Source organism: Ailuropoda melanoleuca, chromosome 4, assembly GCF_002007445.2.
Source record: "Ailuropoda melanoleuca isolate Jingjing chromosome 4, ASM200744v2, whole genome shotgun sequence".
Classification (NCBI taxonomy): domain Eukaryota; kingdom Metazoa; phylum Chordata; class Mammalia; order Carnivora; family Ursidae; genus Ailuropoda; species Ailuropoda melanoleuca.
This window is the reverse complement of record NC_048221.1, coordinates 5788972-5803042: the sequence shown is the minus strand read 5'-3', so window position 1 is coordinate 5803042 and position 14071 is coordinate 5788972. Positions and strand designations below refer to the sequence as shown.

The window sequence follows — 14071 nt, the reverse complement described above, 5'->3', positions numbered from 1 at the left end:
TGGGGCTGCTTTTTTTTTTTTTTAAGATTTTATTTATTTATTTGCCAGAGAGAAAGACAGCGAGTGAGAGAGGGCACACAAGCAGGGGGAGTGGGAGAGGAAGAAGCAGGGTCCCAGTGGAGGAGCCTGATGTGGGGCTCGATCCCAGGGATCCAGGATCACGCCCTGAGCTGAAGGCAGATGCTTAACGACTGAGCCACCCAGGCGCCCCTAATTTTGGGCTTCTGACTGGCAGAACTGTAGGCGAATGTGTGTGGTTTTTAAGCCACCAAGCCACCAAGGTCATTAGTTACAGCAGCTCCAGGAAACTCACACACCCCTCCAGGTTGACTGTCTGGAAATCCATCAGTCCGGCCAACAGTCCAGTAGGTATGTTATCCGTTCAGGACTCAGGTGGCTCCTGGGCCTGGTTAGTGCCCCGGTCTGGGCTGTAGTAATAGAACACCCAGAGAAGGATTGGGGTTCACTGGAAGGTCTCCCCTGGCCAGGTAGTCTGGGTGGTGTTCCCTCTTCTTTTGGCCTGCTCAGTCGCTGCTCTCACGGCTGGGAAGCCTGGGTGCTCCCAAAGGGCTCCCCAGAACTAAAGGTTGCTAGCCTGTCCTTCTCCTCAGTTGGACCTGTCTCCACTGGAAATTCTGGGAGAGCCCCCTGGTCTCCAAGATGGGAGCAGGAAACTTTGGGAGTGCAGGGTGAATTCAGATCAAAAGTCCCCAGCTGATAAAGCCAGGCTCAGTGCACCCTGCACTCCCCAAAAGAGTTCAGCCATACTTCACACATCCCAACACCCTCTGCTTACAAATCCCATTGTTTCTCGAAAAGTCCATCTTCTCGATCAGGAAATATATCCCAGAGAAGATGGACTTTTCGAGAAACAATGGGATATTTCCTGATCGCTCCACCCAGTGGTCACAGAACCTAGCTGGCTAAGACAGAGGGACCTACTCCTCAGTTCCAGGCAGCCCCTCTCCTCCCTGCCTCAGGACCTTGTCTCAGATGGTCAAATCTCCACGATGGGGTGACAATCTCCTCAAGGAGGGGTCACCCCTGCAGAATTCTAGCACAGTTCCTCCCCTGGAGTTGTAACTTCTCCAAATGTATGACGTGGCATTCGTGTATTCCTCCTTTGAGGCACTGGTCACATTTTTCCTGTGCCCGGCTAGATCAGAAGGGGTGGGGGGAGCACTGGGTCTGAATCATTCCTGTGTCCCTACTGCCCTACAGCCGTCCTGGCCAAGTGCAGGGTACTCACCGAGTTTTGGGGCATCACAGGGCCAGAAGATCACTTAGAGAGGTCAGGGTCACTCACAGGGCTAATATTAGGGTCTCTGGGATAAAATTTAGAACAGCTCATCAAAGCCACGAACCAAGATTCATTTCTCAAGCATTTATTGATGCTTCCTCCTAGGGCTGCGAAGACAGCTCCCAAAACCCGTATCTGTGAGGCCTCCCAGTTTGGGGGAGAATGCAAGAAAACCAACAGCTCTCTCCTTGAGTTGGCTTGCTTTCGTTAGGGAGGTGGGTGGGGTCCGTGGTCCGGCCCAGGAGCCGGGATTTGGGTGGGGGTGGAGGCTAGGTTATGTCTGTGTGAGGGCTCGCGGTGAGGTTGGAGTGGAGGTCCCAGTGCCTGTGTTGGGTTGGGCGGGACGGTTCTCAGTAGTCACGGGTAGAGGGGGAAAAAATCCCATGGCGGTGGGCGGCGCTAGGACGGTGAACAGCTCAAGCGATCGCCCTGGGGTGAGGGGAGGCGTGGGTAAGGTTTGCGGGCACTGGGCGGGGTCAGCAGCTGCGCCTCTTCTCACAGATCCAGTTGTCCCTCTCGTTGTCGCACGGTGCGTCGTTCCACATCCCTGTGCGTAGCATCATAGCGCAGTCCTCACGCCCCAAAGAGTCATTGGGCTCCCCCACGTTCCAGTGGCTGCAGTGGTTTGTCGGGGTTGTTTCTGGGAGTCAGGATGGCCCCGGCGTCCAGCCCTGAGGATCTACCCTTGGTCTAAACTAGACACCCTGAGGGTCTAATTTGAGCATGCACCTGGGATATAACTTTCTAACTCCCGGAATTTAACCCTCAGCCAGGTCCTGGGGTCTGGCCTGCCCATCCCAACCGAGTCCCTGAGATCTGGCCAAAGCACTTCCCGCAGGTGCTGACCTGTCCCTCTCCCCAAGTCCCTTCCCTCACCTGAAGCTGAGCGGGACTCCGTCTACCCACTGGTAGCCCTGGATCTTGCGCGCGCGGCGCACCGCCCTCAGGCCCAGCCAGTAACCTCGGCCTCGAGTGTTCCGACTCAGAAAGCCCTGCGCGGGAAAGGAGACCCAGCCAGCTGAGCCGGCCTCGCCCCTCTCCCCCGCCATGCCCCCTCAGGTGAATTCCGCCTCCCGCCTCCCGCCTGGGACTGTTGGGGGCTGCGCACCTGCTCTTCCAGGTCCCCAACAATCACCAAGTGCGCGCCTGCACCCGCGCACTGGCGCTGCGACTCCTCCCACGTGGCCCGCTCGACGGAGAAAAGGTAGCAGGAGCCCTGGAAGGGCAGCCAGGATGCGGGGCACTCCTCACAGGAGCCTGTGGGGTGGCGAGAGTCAAAGACGTGAACTGCTCCCTGGTAGAGCAGAGGGGAAAAACTGGGGGGAGGTGGACCCCCGAGGTCTAGGGGCGGAGGCACAGAGAACAGGCCAAGGTCAAGGGGCAGGATAGGGCGGAGCAAGGAACCCCAAGGCCCACAGGTGGGGTCCACTTGTCCCCTCCCTCTCTCCCCTCTGTATTGCTCACTGTTCCCCAGCCGGATGGCCTCCAGAGCCCTGAACAGCTCACTGCGGATGTCCTCGCGGTCCCTGCCCGCTTTAGCCAAGCTCTGGGTCACTGCGAAGTCAAGGGAGTTCAGATTATAGTTCAGGTCAGGGTTACGAATAGGGTCATGATTGGTTAAAGGTCAACATCCATGTCCGTGGTCCGGATCATTGTCAAGAATGACATCACGGTCAAGGACTGTTCTAGCTGGTCGGGGCCAAGTCGCGGTTGGGGTTAGAAGTTGTAGTCAAGATCAGAGTCCAGCGGTCAGAGGTCAGGATCACAAGATAGGGTCGCGGTAACCCTAACCAGGATAGGTGTCAGTACGTGAATCAAGGGTCGAGTGACAGCCAGGATGAGGGATCAGTGTCGAGGCAATGTCCAGCTCTCACCGCGATCGCTCAGTTCTTTCAGGGCACTCTCTTGCTGGATCAGCTTCGCCTGCGCCTCGCCGAGCTCGGTGCGTGCCCTCTGCAGCAGCGCCTGTGTCCCCAAGCCTGGGAAAGAGAGGGGAAAGGGGAGGAGGACGGGCGCAGGATGTCAGTAACCCCCTCGTCGGGCCCCCACCTGCCACAAACCCCGCCCCCGCTCTCCTCTTCCAATCCCGGCCCAAGCCCCGCCCCCAGCACGCGAGTCTCACAGCAGCTGTTGCAGGCTCGGACCTCCCGGTTCAAAGCACCCAGCGCCGCCGTCTGCTCCGAGGCTGGAACGATCCCCACCCGCCCCGCAAACACTCCAGGTCACCTGCGGGGACTTGCAGGACACCCTTCCCCGCTTCGGGACCAGCCCCCGGGACCGAGGGGTCCCCACCCACCCACTACCCTGTCTCCAGGGTCCTAAACCCTCCGGCCCCGCACACTCCGGGGGGCCTACGAGCAGCCGTTCTGCACGCACCGTTTGTCCTCAGCAGGTCCTGGTGGCCAAGCAGCGCCCCTCGCTCTGTGGAGGCTGTGGAGAAAAGGCTCTTGCAGGTGCGGCCCGGGGACTCCGGAACTGTCCTCTCGCCCATGGAGTGCAGGGACCCCCGTCTTGGGACGCACGGAAGGGGCGGGCAGGCATACAGCGCACTTGATGTGCACACACCCCGGGGAGACAAACGGATGGGGACATGCACACACATTCATGCGCACACAGACATACACATGCGGGTGCACACAGCCCAAAGACGGGCACAAACTCTGTTCACACGCGTTCACACTCAGACACAGGCAGGGGTCTGGGACCCAGCTGTTGCGTCCTGAGATAGAGGGAAGGTCTATGACCCCAGGGTGGCTTAACACAACCTCCCCTCATTATACGGTCACTCACCTTTAGAAACTAGGATGCTCAGAATGAGGGCCCACAGGGCTGTGGCTACCACCAGAACCAGGCCCAGGAAGAGGAGTCTCTGTCCCCAGCGTCCCTGGTGCCCTGGGATAACACAGATGGACTCCTGGGTCCCTCCTGCACCAGGACCACGCTGGGTCTCTGGGCCCTGAGGACAGAGCCCTGGGCTCTTGGGTTCCTCCCAAGGAACTGAGATTCAGAGAGGTTAAGTAACTTGTTCATGGTCACACAAGCTCTAAGTGGCAGAGTTAGAATTAGAATCCAGGTCCAGCTAGTTCTGGCGCCTCTGGTGTCTCTCCTGCACCCACTACTTGGACCCCCTCTTGGCTGTTCGCCTCACTTCCCCCAGCAAACCCCAAACCAATGACCAGAGAGACCCAAGCTGGTGAAGCAGTCCCGTTGCTCATACCTCCAGGGACTTCCTCAAGCCCGCCGCCCCACTTGCTGTACCCGACAGTGTCCATGGTGAGCAGGCGCCCAGCCCTGGGCATAGATATAAATGTAGCCCCCTCCTGGTCCCGCCTACTCTTTTCCTTCCTTCCCATCTCCTTCCTCTCAGTTCCTGGTATTGGGACCCATAGACCAATCACAGGGCTGGGCCCTTTTTGGTCTCGGCCGGTTTAGGGGTAAGTATGAAGTGGGATGGGGGAAATGGAGTCAGAGGTGAGGAATGAAGGGGGTTGAGCAGGGTAGAAGGAGTGGAGGGGGATGTGTGTGTGCAGTTGCAGTCTCCCTAGCCAGGCAGCTGCAGCAACATCTCCAGACTGGTGCTGGGGGCTTCATTTTGGAGCTCACCCCCATCTCTTATAGGTCTGGGGCCAGGCTTCCTCCTGAGAGGAACCGGCTCTACCCAGCCAAGTTCTGGCCCCTTCCAGAGGGTTCCTGAGAAAGCCCCCTCAGGCCTGGTCCTCCCGGGGCCAGCTCACCTTCCCTCCTCAACTTCTCTGCAGGTTCCTGGAGGCCGAAGCTGACCCTGACCTTCATTCAATCCTTCTTAGACAGAGGGAGAACATAGACGTTTGTTGGGTGGTGGCCAGCTAAGCTTCTGGACTCTGTTATTGGGTGGGCAAGTGGGGGTGTATGTATGTAACTTCAAGAAGCCTCGGTTTTTCTCCTCTGTGCAAAGGGGGACAGTGACAGGTCCTCCCTCCAAAGGATGCTGAGATAAAGACATGAGGTTATGCACGCCAAACCCTGGCACCATCCCCGGGCACAAAACCCACTAAATGTTCATTCATTCTTTCAGTGAATATTGGACAGCTACCGTGTGCCAGGCATCGATCTAGGAACTGGGTGTACATCAATGCCCCAAAGAAGCAAATCCCTTCCTTCTCAGAGCACACATTCTAGGTGGGGGTAGAGAGAGACAGACAAATAAATAATGAATATAATGAAAAAGTAAGTTGTATAGTGTAGCGGTTCTCAACCGGGATGAGTATGCCCCCTGGGAGACATTGGGCAGTGTCTGGAGACATTTGTGCTTATCGCATTCTGGGTGGGTAGGTGCTACTGACATCAAGGGGGTGGAGACCAGGGATGCTGCTAAACACCCCTAACACACAGGACAGCCCCCCACAGCGAGGAATGACCCACCCCCAGTGTCAATAATGCTGAGGGTGAGAACCCTAATGTCATATATTAACAAGTCATAAGTGCCGTGAGATAAAAAATGGAAGGAAAAGTCAAGCAGGAAAAAAAAAAAGGCTTGGGGGGCTGGGGCTGGGGCAGTGGCTGGTGGGTGGGCCTCACTAAGAAGGACAAATATTACTATTTTTTTTATCAAGCACTACCCACATTCCAGCCCTCTTGTAGGTGTGTGAACACATCCCACCTTCCCAAATCCTCTCAACAACCCTCAGAAATAACAAACATTATCCGCCTTTTATTTAAAAAATTTATTCAATGGGGGCACCTGGGTGGCTCAGTCTGTTAGGCGTCTGCGTTCAGCTCGGGTCATGATCCCAGCGTCCTGTGATCAAGCGCCACGTCAGGCTCCCTGCTCAGCAGGGAGTCTGCTTCTCTCTCTAACTCTGCTCCCCTGCTCCTGCTCTCTCTGTCTAATAAGTAAATAAAATCTTTAAAAGCAATTTATTCAATGCCTAGCTTCCACCTTGTTCCAGAAAGAAATGAGAGAGACAGACGTGATAAAAGAAGATGAAAAGATAGAGGATGGCCTGGGTGGCTCAGTCGGTTAAGCTTCTGCCTTTCGCTCAGGTCATGATCCTGGGGTCCTGGGATTGAGCCCTGTATGAAGTCCCCTGTTCAGCAGGGAGTCTGCTTATCTCTCTCCTCTGCTCTTCCCCTGACTCATGTTCTCTCTTTCTCAAATAAATAAAATCTTTCAGAGGAATCTCTCCAACAAATGTGTAGACCAAGTTCCCATTGAACTTTCCATAAATACAGTAGCAATTTTCTACCACTGGGCCAAGGTGGACAGCTTCGTGGTCAGGTGTGGTTTTAGGGAAAGCAAGCTTGCCTTAACTCAAAGTGAATGGCCGTCCCTACTGTTGGGGTGCTCTTAGCATGTTTCTGGAAGCAGTGAGTTTGAGACCACAGAGAGAAGCTGGCTGAGTGAGGGTGGAGCCACGGGCTTTGGTGGGTACCTGGGAGGGGTCTGTCCCTGGCACTCGCTCTCTCTAAATGAGAATCCTGAGCCGAGAGGAAATCATTTAAGTACAGTGGGAGAAACTATGCCTCATGTGGAATCAGGACATGTAAAATGTCACCAGTGAACCAGATGATAACCTCAGGCAAATCATTTACTCTCTTGGTACCCCATTTCTCCATCTTTAGCATCAACAGGTGATAAAGCTTTTGTTACCCAATTCATTATATATGTCGAAGACAGCTGTGAATGTACTGTGACATATTTAATTTACATACAAGCCCAGGATATTATTTAATGGGATGGAGTCTCCATTTACTAGACATTGGCGTGGTCCTGTATGACTGGACCAGCGTGGAACACCAGTTGGGGCTAGCCATGGGCTTCAGTGGATACTGGGAGGCATCTATCCCTGGCAGTCACACACACACACCCTGCAGGAATTTTCAATGACAGACACAAAGGTTTCCTTTAGAAATGATCTTGGTCCTGTTCACAGATAACAGGCGTCTAAGACCCCATGGTTTTAAGTCAAGAGATTGTGATTTTTTTTTATGATTTTATTTGAGAGGGAGAGAGAGAGGGAATGAGTGGGGCAGGGAGGAGCAGGAGGAGAGGGAGAAGCAGACTCCCCGCTGAGCAGGGAGCCCGACGAGGGGATCGATCCTAGGACCCTGGGATCATGACCCAAGCTGAAGTCAGACACTCAACCAACTGAGCCACCCAGGTGTCCCTAAACTGTACAGATTTAAAGTGTACAGTTTGATGAGTTTTGATTAACCCATGAAACCACCACAATCTGGATGGTGAATGCAACCATCACCACACAAAGTTTCCTGTGTCGATTGGTAAGCCTCCCTCGTTATCCCCCAGCTACCACTGATCTGCTTTTTGTCTTTAGATTTGTTTGCATTCTCTAGAATTTTGTATAAATGGCACCATACAGCACGTAGCCTCTTGAGACCAGCTTCATTCGCTCAGCGTAATTATCCCGAAATTCATCCATGTCGTTGCATGAACACTTCATTCCTTCCTACTGCTGGGTAAAATTTGGTTGCATGGATATGCCAGTTAGATTATATATTCACATGCTGGTGGACATTTGGGCTGTTTCCAGCTACAGGCTATCATGAATAAAACTGCTGTGAACTTTTGTGAGCAAGTATTTTTGTGCATATATGCTCTCATTTCTCTTGGTTCTATACCTAGGACTGGATGATTGCATTATATGGTAGGTTTCGTTTTTTAAGAAACTGCCAAACTATCTTCCAAAATGACTGAGCCATTTTTCATTCCCACCAGCCATGAGTCAGAGTTCCGTTTCTTCCCACATTCTTTTTTTTTTTAAGATTTTATTTATTTATTTGACAGAGAGAGAGACAGCCAGCAAGAGAGGGAACACAAGCGGGGAGTGGGAGAGGAAGAAGCAGGCTCATAGCGGAGGAGCCTGATGTGGGGCTCGATCCCAGAATGCTGGGATCCTGCCCTGAGCCGAAGGCAGACACTTAACGACTGAGCCACCCAGGCGCCCCTCTTCCCATATTCTTATCAGCACGTGGCATGGTCAGTCTTTTAATTTGGCCATTCTCTTATTTGCATAGTGTGATTTTTAACTGGCATTCCCCTGATGATCAATGACGTGGAACATCTTTCATATGCTTCCTTGCTACCTATTTTCTCTGGTGAGCTCTCTCTTCTTCGGATCTTTTGCTCATTTAGAGAAATGGGTTGCCTTGTTCCATGTGAGAGAGCGAGATGGGTCACCAGCAGCTCTCCTGGAGCCATCCAAGGAAGTGTGGCCAAGGTTGTCATTCTCGCTGTGTCTGCTCAAACCAGCACCATCTGATCTGGAAATATGGCCTCATTATGTGCTGCCAGTGACTCCGTCAGTATGTAAAGGATACAGGCTTCACTAAATTGGATTAAGTGAACTTCTTTCCAAGAGACCTACCTTAACTACCTTCATGCTAACTCATTGTACATAAAATAAAGCACTTCAGGGGCTCTTGGGTGGCTCAGTTGTTAAGCGTCTGCCTTCGGCTCAGGGCGTGATCCCAGTGTTCTGGGATGGAGCCCCGCATCAGGCTCCTCCGCTGGGAGCCTACTTCTTCCTCTCCCACTCCCCCTGCTTGTGTTCCCTCTCTCGCTGGCTGTCTCCCTCTCTGTCAAATAAATAAATAAAATCTAAAAAAAAAAAACCACTTCAATTATGAGTGTTTTTTAAAAAATGGGTTGCTTTTTTTCCTATTGTTTTGAGAGTTATTTATATATTCTGGTAACAATCTTTTATCAGATATGTGGCTTTCCAATCTTTACCCCTAGTCTGTGGTTTTTTTCTCTCATTCTCTTAACAATGTCTTTCAAAGACCAAAGTTTTGTATTTCCCAATTTATCTAGTTTTCTTTCATGGATTTTGCTTTTGGTGTTCTACCTAGGATATCTTTGCCCAATTTAAAAATTTCCCCTATGTTTTTCCCAGAAATTTTATAGTATTGGGTTTTACACTTAGATCTTTGATCCCGTTTGAGTTAATTTTATAAAAGGTGTGAGATGGTATCATTGAAGTTCATTNCTATGTTTTTCCCAGAAATTTTATAGTATTGGGTTTTACACTTAGATCTTTGATCCCGTTTGAGTTAATTTTGTAAACGGTGTGAGATGGTATCATTGAAGTTCATTGGGGGGGTGGCATACTAGTTTGAAACACTGTTAAACTAGAGGCAACTCAAAGTCTTAAAAGGTATAGCAGAGCGGTAAAGAGCAAGGCTCTGGAGAGAGAAAAAAAAAAAAAGCCTGGGGTTGATTCTTGGCTGCGTCACTGTAAGCCTTGAGTTCCTCCTCTACAAAATGGAAATAGTAAAGGGTTGTCCGTGCCCTGTCCACATTCCGTTGGCATTCACCTCTCTTATTGTAAACTCCCGGAACTCTTGGCCTGAGGGGTTTTTTTGCTCTCACCCAAGTGGAGGGCAGGCTGGACGTGCAAGAGACGTAATGCTGTGGGTTAGGGTAACTCTGAGTCGTGTGTTCCACTGTCTCCCAGACGTGCCCGGGGGGACTGAGCTCCAGTTGCACACAGCAGTACCTGCCCATGAACACACCCTCAACGGACTCTTTCTCCTCCCTGGCCGTTTCCTTAGTTTCCTCTTGGGGCCTCTAGAATCACCTCCCACGTCAACTACAAAATTTCAAAGTCCTAAGCTCTGCTTCTGGGGTCGTCCAAAGACTCTCAGTGTGTGTCAGGAGATCGGCAGAGTAACACGTACAGCCTGGCAGGGATCCGTAAGAGGCAGCTGTTCTTGTCGTTGACCTGCTCATCCTCGCTCCTCGTTGCCATCCAAAGTCAACTGGAACCCCTGGTAAATGAAATTATCCATGTTCAGGGACAGAGTCTGTCGGAAAAGATTTAAGAACTGTGGATTTGTAACTCGTTTTCCTGGGAGGTAACCTAAAAAGATGATTATCAACATGATGATAACGCTAGATTGCTTCTATGAGATGGGCAGGAACCCGAAGCTCGGAGAGGACACGTGGCTCGCTGAATCCCCCCAGCCAGGAAGCGGTGGTGCTCTGATCCAAGGTCATGTAGCTCCCGCTACAGCTACTCTTCTCTCAGTTACCCTGCGAGACTGAAAAATCCTGGCCACAAATTCCTCACTCTTGGCTACACCGGTGTCTCCGGACAGAACCGTTCTTTCTCCCAACCGGAAGTGGAGTCTATTCTCAATCCCGCGGGAATGTGCCTTGATCCCGTGACTTGCTTTAACCAATCAACATATAGCAGTAATTCCACGTGACTTACCAGCCTTGACCCCAGGATACCTTGCGGCTTCTGCCTTTATGCTCCTGGGATGCTGCCGGCTGCCTGCTTAGAGAACCTGGCTTAGTTTTGTGCAGATGACAGGCCATCGAGGACGGGAAAGCGGTCCAGCCGGCCTCCAGCACCAGAGCTCCTCTTGGCCCTTCCTGCTGTTTTCCATGCGACTCCAACAACCCAGCTGATTCATAGCAAGGCCAGGAAAGGAACCACAGCAGTCAACCCACGGAATTAGGAAAAATTACAGATTGCTGTGTTTTAAGCCACCGATTTGTGGGATAGCTTGTTATGGTGCAACAGATAACTGAAACAGCCTTCAACCTTGACAACCGCACCGTTGGACCCCAGGCGGACGCAGCAGTTGTGATGGAGTCTGGGATGAGCCGGGAGGGGGTCTGCTTTCCCCAGGCGTCCCGGGAGGGCACCTGGCGTGTCAGAGAACGTTTCCCGACCGAGGACAGGCAGCTCTTTTTTACTTCCAACATCAGCATTCTTGGAAGTGTGACTCCAGCGTCTCAGCCCCAACTCAGGGCTCAACACAACCATCTGGCCTTTGACCCCACAGCTTCCCCAGTGCTGGGGCTTCCCTGCGCCAACCGCTTCCTCACGGAACCCAGATGGTGGATTTCTGGTGGATTTCTCTGGGGTATGTTTACTTGAGTGGCCACATCCTCCTTCCTGTGGCTTCTGGGACACCTCATATAGTTCATGGGCTACTCAATGTCAAGCACTTTTCTAGGCACTGGAGGTTCAGCAAGGTACAAAATTGGCAAAAAGATTTGATTTTGTGGAGATTGCAATCGCGTGGAAGGGAAGACAATAAATGAATGAACACATATGCACCAGGTCTTATCATGTCAGAGTGATAAATATATATGTCATACTGTGCTGTCCCCTCAGGGATAATACAGAGGAGGGAGATGTGATTTGGGGCAGCTATTTTGGGTAGGATGGTCAGAAAAGTCCTTTCTGAAAAAGCACCATTTCTTTGGAAAACAGTTTGGCAGTTCCTCAAACAGTTCAACTTAGAATGACCACGTGACCCAGCAGTTCCACTCCTAGGTATCTACCTAAGGGAATTGAAAAGGTATCCACACAAAAACTTGACCATGAATGTTCACAGCAGCATGATTATTTTTTTTTAAGACTTTATTTATTTATTTGACAGATAGAGACATCCAGCGAGAGAGGGAACCCAAGCACAGGGAGTGGGAGAGGAAGAAGCAGGCTCCCAGCAGAGCAGGGAACCTGATGTGGGGCTCGATCCCAGAACGCCAGGATCACGCCCTGAGCCGAAGGCAGATGCTTAACAACTCTGCCACCCAGGCGCCCCAACAGCATGATTCCTAATAGCCCAAAAGTGGAACTGAGCCAAATGTCCACTAACTGGTGAATGGATAAATAAAATGTGGTATATCCATTCAATGGAATATTATTCGGCCACAAAAAGGAACGGAGCCCTGAGGCACCTGTGTGACTCAGTCGATTAAGCCTCTGACTCTTGATTCTGGCTCAGGTCAGAATCTCAGGGGATATCGGGCTCCATGCTCAGCACAGAGTCTGCTTGTCCCTCTCCCTGTTCTTCCTTGTGCTCGCTCTCTCTCAAATAAATAAAATCTTTTAAAAAAAGAAAGAAAAAGAATGAAACACTGATATGTGCTGGAATGTGGGTGAAACTCAAAACACGGTGCTAAATGAAAGAAGCCAGAGACAGAAGGCCCCAGATTGTATGACCACATTCATAGGAAATGTCCAGAATAGGCAGATCTATTGAGGCAAAAACTAGGTTTGTGGTTGCCAGGGGCTGGGAGTCGTGGGAGAAACTGGTGATGGTTAGGAGTACAGGGTTTCTCTTCGGGATTATGAAATGTTCTTTTTTTTTAAGATTTTATTTATTTATTTGAGAGAGAATGAGAGAGAGAGAGCATGAGAGGGGGGAGGGTCAGAGGGAGAAGCAGGCTCCCTGCAGGGAGCCCTGATGTGGGACTCGGTCCTGGGACTCCAGGATTATGACCTGAGCCAAAGACGGATGCTTAACCCACTGAGCCACCCGGGCACCCCTTATGAAATGCTCTTACATTGGTTGTGATGATGGATACACATCATGTGACTATAATAAAAACCATTGGATGGTAAGGGTGAATTGTATGGTATGTGAACCGTATTTCAGTAAACCCAGAAAGGAAGGAAGGGAAGGGAAACATTTAAGCAGAGATCTAAATGAAGCAAGGGAATAGCCCTGAACATACTGGAAGAAGCACATGCCAGCCAGAGGGAACTGTGTGGAGATGAGAATGTTCTGGCTTGTAAGGAAAATGTGGCTAATGTGTGGTGAGCAAGGATAAACTCACAGAGTTACTCTCGCTGATTTCACAAACATCCATTTAATGACTCCTAGGTGCCAGACATGGTCCTGGGAGCTGTGAATATAGTGAAGAAGGTGAAACCGAAATCTTAGCTCTCACAGAAGTCAGACATCAAACTGAGAATTGCAGTCACCACATTCCTAGAATGAAATGTTCCATAAATTCATTTCTTTTTCTTTCTTTTTTTTTTTTTTAAAGATTTTATTTATTTATTCGACAGAGATAGAGACAGCCAGCGAGAGAGGGAACACAAGCAGGGGGAGTGGGAGAGGAAGAAGCAGGCTCATAGTGGAGGNAGCCTGATGTGGGGCTCGATCCCATAAAGCCAGGATCACGCCCTGAGCCGAAGGCAGACGCTTAACCGCTGTGCCACCCAGGCGCCCCCTCATTTCTTTTTCTAATTAGTGGCTTTTTTTTTTTTTAAGTAGGCTCCACACCCAGCATAGAGCCTAGTGTGGGGCTTGAACTCACACTCTTTTTTTTTTTTTTTAAGATTTTATTTATTTATTTATTTGACAGAGAGAGAGAATGGGAGAGCACACAAGCAGGGGAAGTGGGAGAGGCAGGTTCCCCTAGCCAAGCAGGGAGCCCAATGCGGGGCTTGATCCCAGGACCCTGGGATCATGACATGAACCAAAGGCAGAGACTTAACCTTCTGAGCCACCCAGGTGCTCCTTGAACCCACACTCTTGAGATCAAGACACTGAACTGACTGAGCCACCCAGGTGCCTGTAATTAGTGGCTTTCTCCCTTTATTTATGAGCAGGCATCTCAGATTATCTCTCTTTTCTCTTGAATTGTCCAAGAATCTTTAGGAGCCCTAAAAACCAAATGTCGGAGGAGAGGGAACGGAAAGGCTTCCCGGCCTCAAACGGAAACTGGTTCTATCTGTCCCCTCCTGCAGTTCCTCCTCCAAACATACGGTGGCGCTACTGAAGACTGGTGCCCACGGTCTGACCAGTGAATGAAAGAGACAGCCTTCTGGGTCCAGATACCCACAGGCCAATGCTGTGTTTCTTCGCAGGAAGAAGATTCTATTCCTTACATGGGCATGTGGCCTGATACCTCCCCATCCCTGGTACTCATGCTCTTAGGTCTCCCACACAGCATTTCCTCATTAATTCATTTAACAGAGATTTGAGTACCTACTGTGTGCCAGGCTCTGTTGAAGGTCCTGG

At 51.0% G+C, this 14071-nt stretch overlaps 1 protein-coding gene and 1 pseudogene across 3 annotated transcripts; one reads left to right on the top strand and one right to left on the bottom strand.

The window, feature by feature from the left end:
- Positions 1-1369: 1369 nt before the first annotated feature.
- On the bottom strand, positions 1370-4590 carry CLEC4G (C-type lectin domain family 4 member G). Of its 3 annotated transcripts, none has more exons than XM_019802485.2 (9): positions 4518-4590; positions 4091-4192; positions 3677-3730; positions 3423-3485; positions 3175-3279; positions 2765-2854; positions 2409-2557; positions 2177-2292; positions 1370-1940 (listed from the first exon to the last, which is right to left on the bottom strand). In XM_019802485.2, the coding sequence occupies exons 1-9, from the start codon at positions 4570-4572 to the stop codon at positions 1889-1891; spliced, it is 786 nt and encodes a 261-aa protein (XP_019658044.1). In that variant the 5' UTR covers positions 4573-4590; the 3' UTR covers positions 1370-1888. The 3 variants fall into 3 exon arrangements, with proteins under 3 accessions (XP_019658044.1, XP_002921952.1, XP_011226630.1); XM_002921906.4 differs by having other exon boundaries at positions 1370-1915; XM_011228328.3 differs by lacking the exon at positions 3423-3485 and having other exon boundaries at positions 1370-1915.
- Positions 4591-8406: 3816 nt separating this feature from the next.
- LOC109490053 lies at positions 8407-8639 on the top strand (annotated as a pseudogene).
- Positions 8640-14071: the final 5432 nt, after the last annotated feature.